The sequence below is a fragment of the Argentina silus genome (genome assembly GCF_951799395.1).
Source record: "Argentina silus genome assembly, chromosome: Y".
Taxonomy (NCBI): Eukaryota; Metazoa; Chordata; class Actinopteri; order Argentiniformes; family Argentinidae; genus Argentina; species Argentina silus.
The window spans coordinates 33994288-34000398 of record NC_139654.1 but is presented as its reverse complement, the minus strand read 5'-3'; the positions used below and the strand labels follow the sequence as shown (position 1 = coordinate 34000398).

Here is a 6111-nt window from a genome sequence, read left to right as displayed (position 1 = left end):
AGGGGATAATTGTTTTGTTTTTAAAATCCCATGCACAAATTAATATATCCATATTTATTGAAAATGTTAAAAATAGACTGATTAACATATGAACAGAATTATATGGACACAGACATCCACATTCTTTAGTTTGGTTCTCACTTCATGTGATGAGTCGGCTTACTTACAGATTGAGCATGTGAGTTGACGTTTGTTTATGTAGTATTGATGTAGTCAAGTCAAAGTTTATTGATGATATGCACAGGATACAGTTGTACATTTAATAATATTTATGTGTGTTCATGTACCTTTGCTTTTCTAAGTGTGTGTGTGTGTGTGTGTGTGTGTGTGCGCGTGCGTGCGTGCGTAGGATACAGTTGTAAATTGTATAGTGTGTGTATGTGCATGTGTTTATGTGTCTCTGCTTGTCTAAGTGTGTGTATGTGTGTTGATTCAGTGAGAGGATCTTTCGTGTCTCACTCCTCTTTCTGTTTGAGCTCCCATCAATGGGAGAGGTCTCAGTCCCTAGGAATGGGCCCCTCTCAACTCGCCACACCCTCTCCCTCCCCACCCTCCTGCACCTGGTTCTGTTTGCACAGAGACTTGATCTTCTCCATGAAACCTCCAATGGTTTCCTTCACGCCCTTCTCTAGGAGCCAGCCCTCACTCTCACTCTCTGGGTTCTCTGGGTCGGTCAGGGTATCCAGAGCGGTGGTCAGATACTGCAATCCCACCATCACTGCCACCTGAGGACCAGAGAAAAGGGCAACATCACTAACTAGGACTTAGTATTCACCCACTGTATACAATACATAAAAAAGACCCCTGAGCAACTGGAGAGCTCTGCAACACCTTTACAGTGACATCAAAATGGATGTGAATACTTGTTAGCGAACATTAGGTCTTTGGTTTTACATTAGGTTTTGACCCACATACATTTTTTTTTATTTTTTGTTTAAATCCTTCATTTCTCACCTAGCACAGTGATATCCTGCTTCCAGGAAGACAACCTGTTGTTCCTTGGCCAGATTAACCCCTCTAAGAAACCCTGATCCTCCCTCGCCCTGTATACCACACCAACCATTAGGCAATCCCACACCGATTCAGCCCCAAGGCTCTTTTAGTTGTTATTATGTGCTATAATCTGCACAGATTAAACATGGAAGAAAACAAGTATTATTTTTTTTACTTTTACTTGGGGGAATTAAAATGTGCTTGATGTTCGTTCTTTCAGGTGAGGGAGCTTGTTTACAATTTTCATTGTACAATAAATAGGTATTCATTAATGGAGTAATCATCATTCATTTAAAAGTGAAAAATTCAAATCTCAAAATCTGGCCTAAAGGGAGTGAGCCGGCAGCTATTTTTCGTAGCGAATCACACACTACAAGAGGTGGGGCTCCATACAACTATTGTATGTCATGCGATTTCAATTAAATTAATCAATTTACAGTCATTGTACATCCTTCACTGAAAATACTGAATGCAAACTTCATATCTGCAATTAAACAGATTTAAACAAATCGTATCACAGTAGCTTGACTTGGCATGTAAGGCAAACTGCCCAGTTGTAGCTAATTGAGGAGAGGTTCGAGATGGCATATAAACCAATGTTGCTGTAGGCCACTTTTGAGTCATTTTTATACCAGACACTTCCTGGTGAGTGAGAATAGTCTTCTCCAAGCATCTTCTTTGCACGTCTGGGCCTGGCTACCTACAGTACCAACCTGTAGTGCATACGTACACAAATAACCATGCTACTTGCCTACACATGCTTCTTTAAGAGCATAATTGCATCAAACCATCAGCTAATCAATTTGTTAGTCTTACATGCCAGGTCATGTCGGTTGACAGTTATAGTTGGTCTGTAGTTGGCTATGATTGTCATCCACTGCAGTACCCAGTATGAAATAATAAGCAGGAGAGTGTCCATGCATTTCAACTGAAGACCATTTGAAACGCAAGGATGCTCTCCTGCTTATTATTTTGTATTTTTTAGTGCCTCTCTCCCTCCCACACCCATGGCTCAATGATTTACCCAGGGAATGAGGACGCCAATTCCCCTCCTTCCAGTATGTGTGTCTCTTACCTCCAGTAGGATGACCAGCAGCACCAGAGCCCCGATGCTGTTCATCATGCCCCCGTAGTAGGCGACCAGGGACTCGCGGCAGCCCCGGGTCCAGATGTTGAGCTCCTCAATGCGGTGGTCATAGTCGTAGTGGGCAGTGTTGTTGGTCAGGTGGTGTTGGATGCAGGGCCGTGGAGAGCCGGGGTTGCAGCAGCTGAATGGAACACTGTCCATCAGGAATTTCCCCTCCACGTTGCTCAGGACACGGCTGTGAACACACCAACACAGACACATCATCAGTACTGATGTATCACACATGTCACATAACAGGGGTGTGTCAATGACATAACACATATCTAACATGGAAAGAGACTGAAATGATAATAACGGGATCATAATTATGTGAAATAACACACAAGTCAATCTGTGATAGTGAGTAGTGTGAACCCCCTGAGATGTAAATGTGACATGGTTGTTAATAATGTCAACTTCTTAAAGGCTTTAACAGCTCACATGGCGATGTATGTGATGCTTACAGGGCACATGTCCTGAGTTAAGTGTCAGTAAGACTATACCTATAAGGCTATATTGTTAATGGGTGTTTAGCAGGCTAGTTGATGTAGTGAAACTTGGCTGTCAACCTCGTTGACAGCACCATGGTGGGAGGGGCATCTAGCTAGGGTTGACAGGAGTTTAAACTAGGTTGATGAGGTATATCCTCTTGGTGGGATCATTGGTAAGTGAGAGAGACAGCAGTAGGCCCTATCTGTACATTAATGTATACGCATGCATTATGCACGCCATCATTGAAACACACAAATAAGCATATGTAGGCCTACTTGCTAGATGCACTCACTCAAATGTCTGTATACAAGGACACTTCTTTTTTTTAAAAGCACACTCTTATTTTGTATGTAGTCCACACAAATTGCCGCGTACTTGCATTTCTTTCTTGTAAAAGCACTATTCTTGTAAAAGCACAAATGTGTGTTTTGAGTTACTTTTTCATTGCTTTTACTCTATCTTTTGAATATGGTATCAGCTGACACTATGGCAGATAGTATGAAGGGGGGTGGGGGGTAGTTTGACTACATTAAGTGTCAGAGTCTATTACTGGCAGTTAACTCCTATTTAATTATGATGTTGGAGGACAGTAAGCTGAGAAGGACGTGGAAATGAGATCCTGGAAGATTATCGACTTATCAGAACCCTGGCACATGAACCTGACTCCACTTACACTGCTTTCCCCAACAGCCCACTTACACTTCTTTAATGCTCTTCTTATTTATCCTGTACTGACCCCTTTTTAAGGCCCACCTATTGAAGCCCCTCTGCCCCACCCCCTCCATCAAACCGTATTATTCAACTATTTGGATCCCGCACAGGTGTTATTTTATAAATTCAGCTAAGCACTTGTTGACTCAATCAATTGTCAAATTTTCCAGCTTACATAAAGAACTATGAGTAAAATTAAAAATATGTGAGTTTCATTCTTTCATTCACAATTCATTGGAGACTCATGTTGCAACAATGTTGGATTAGTGTGCATAAGAATGTTCTTGACGAAAGGAGGCTTATGATTCCAAGGAGCTTCAGGGGAAGGGAATAGATACATGCTTAGGGTGAATACCAGTCAGGGGAAGCTGGTGGAGGGAGAAAACGGAAGACAGGCTCATTGTAATGCATGGAATGAAATGAGGAATGGTATCAAACACGTGTCTTCCGATTTCGACCTCCACCAGCCTCCCCTGCCAGTGCCACTGTCTGTCATCCAGCTTCCACACCTTACCGACATTCTAGCATTGCACAGGCATACAGGTTGTCTCTCTCTCAAAATATTGTACCTTTACTAATTTTCTGTACCTTTACACATTTTCTGTATCATTAACCGCTCATGTTTCCTGGTGAAACCCAACATTATCTCAGTACTCACTCTTTGACCTCATCGTTGCTGAAGTCCAGGTAGCGGTTACTGATCCATTGAACCTCGAACCAGTCCCTAAAGTTGTTGTTCCCACAGCAGCGGAACTCAATCTGGGTCATGTCCAATGTCCTCTTCATGTAGCAACGTCCAGGTGTGTCTGTGTCCTTGTAAAACTTTATCCCATTCTTCAACCCCTCAGCCAGGGCAAAGTACAGTGAAAACTGCATTAAGAAGCACAGCAGTGCAGTGATGAAGAGTAGGACGTTGAAGAAGACGCAAAACATCAGATAGGGCTGCACCATGGGCTTCCACTTGGGGAACTTGGTTGAATCCAGAGAATCGTGGCACACCTTGCCACCAAAGGCATTGAGCCCACAGGCAATCAGGCCCACTAGGATCAGCAGGTTGGGCACAAAATGGCTCTCATTGTTGTCCATCATCTCGCTCCTCTTCCGTAGCTCGATCTTGAAGAAGAGCCCCAGGCTAAAGATCAGGATGCCAGCCATCACAGAGAGCCAGTACAAGAGCCACAAGCCCTGGGCTAGCTTTACCCGCTTGGGCAAGTCAAACTTTACCAGCATCAGCGCCATTCTTACCTCTTATTGTATTTTATTCCCAAACAAAAGTTGGACAAAAAAAGTTAATATTTGAATATTTAAGAAAAAGAAAACTTTGCTTGATTATTGAATGTTTGTTTCCACAGTAAGTAATTCAGTTGACCTTATGTGGCGACGTTCCAGTGGAGAGTTCTAGTTGGAAAATTGTAATCCATTCCAGAAGGGAGCTGCAGAATGTGCTTTGGCAAGGGTTTCCCTCTTCATACCCATTCTGACCACCCACAGGTCAGGAAAGTCCATAGTGCTGGGTGGACAGTGGATTCTGCCACCAAAAAAATGTCAAATGTTCACATAAAACCCCCAAAAATGACAGGATGGCGAGCTGAACAACTATTCCGGGTGGTTCTTTTTCCTGCAAAAGGAGGTGGCCAGGCGAAGAGCAGAGTGATCGAGCCACCAAGTTCCAGTACGTCATCCTAAACCCCACTAATCAGCCCTGATCCCATTTACAGTAGATGAGCCCTGGGCTCTAATGTTCTGTCTTACTGTGTAATTGGTTTGTTGCTTAAGCGCCAGCTTCCTCCATGGTATGCTGGTCTGGGATAGGGATCCTTGGAAGATGGTCTTATGGCCACAGGCTCTCTTGCCAAGTGTGAATCATTGGGTGAACAGAGTATAAAGTGTCTTTAAGAGTAAGAATGTATAGAGAAACCTTAAAGACAGTTATCTAATCACTACTTCCACTTCTCAGTGTTATTTCACACAGCAGAAACTATCCTTTGCACTAATTAGTCTACCCAACCAAGTCTCTCCAGACTTGCTCACAAACAAGAGAAAACAAAGTGTCCTCACTATCCTTGTCTTATGGGTTATGATTAGGGTTAAGGTCAGTTCAGGGTGTATTCTTCCTTTCTATCCTTATTGATCCGGACACCAGAGGTCTAGTATGCTCCCATTCATAGCCTTCAGAATGAGATCCAGATGAGTTGTCCTACTTCTACAGGACATGATGACATATACACTCCTCAAATATACATATAAAACTCAATTATACACCCTCTTCTTTTAGTCAACATCTATATGACACATTCACGGTGGAATTTCAAAGATACTGTCCAGTCAGCCATAGCTACCATTGAGGACAACAAGGTCATGACCTCTGTAGTTAAGCCATAATTTAACCGATTGCAAGTGAGTTTGTGATAAATACATTTTAAATAATTGTACAAGTTTGCTGTTTTTCAATGAGCGCATTGCTCTCGCTCTCTCTCTCTCTCTCTCTCTCTCTCTCTCACCTGCCCTTTTAGCTGTCCAAGAATTTGGAAGCCACGTTGAACAACACAAGCTATTTTCCTACTTTCTTAGCTTAAAACTATACGAGTATAGTTTAATTTGGCAAATCAATAGGCTAAGTTAAAACATTACACATTTGTTATGGAAAACAATAACTTCAGCAGGAGCTCAGTGCGCCCAGAAGTTAAGCGCTATCAATGAGCCGTCTGCTTTGCAACATAGACTCGCTCGAGACTGGCTTAACTTAATTTTTAGACAGGAGAGTTGCTGTGTTGATCTGACTTTGCGTG

At 42.6% G+C, this 6111-nt stretch overlaps 1 protein-coding gene across 1 annotated transcript; it reads right to left on the bottom strand.

The window, feature by feature from the left end:
- Positions 1 to 521: 521 nt before the first annotated feature.
- On the bottom strand, positions 522 to 4561 carry LOC310824083 (peripherin-2-like; the record flags this gene model as incomplete). The annotated part of the gene is made up of 3 exons (XM_083696961.1): positions 522 to 725; positions 2069 to 2315; positions 3981 to 4561. 3 exons carry the CDS (start codon positions 4559 to 4561, stop codon positions 522 to 524), a joined length of 1032 nt encoding a protein of 343 aa, XP_083553087.1.
- Positions 4562 to 6111: the final 1550 nt, after the last annotated feature.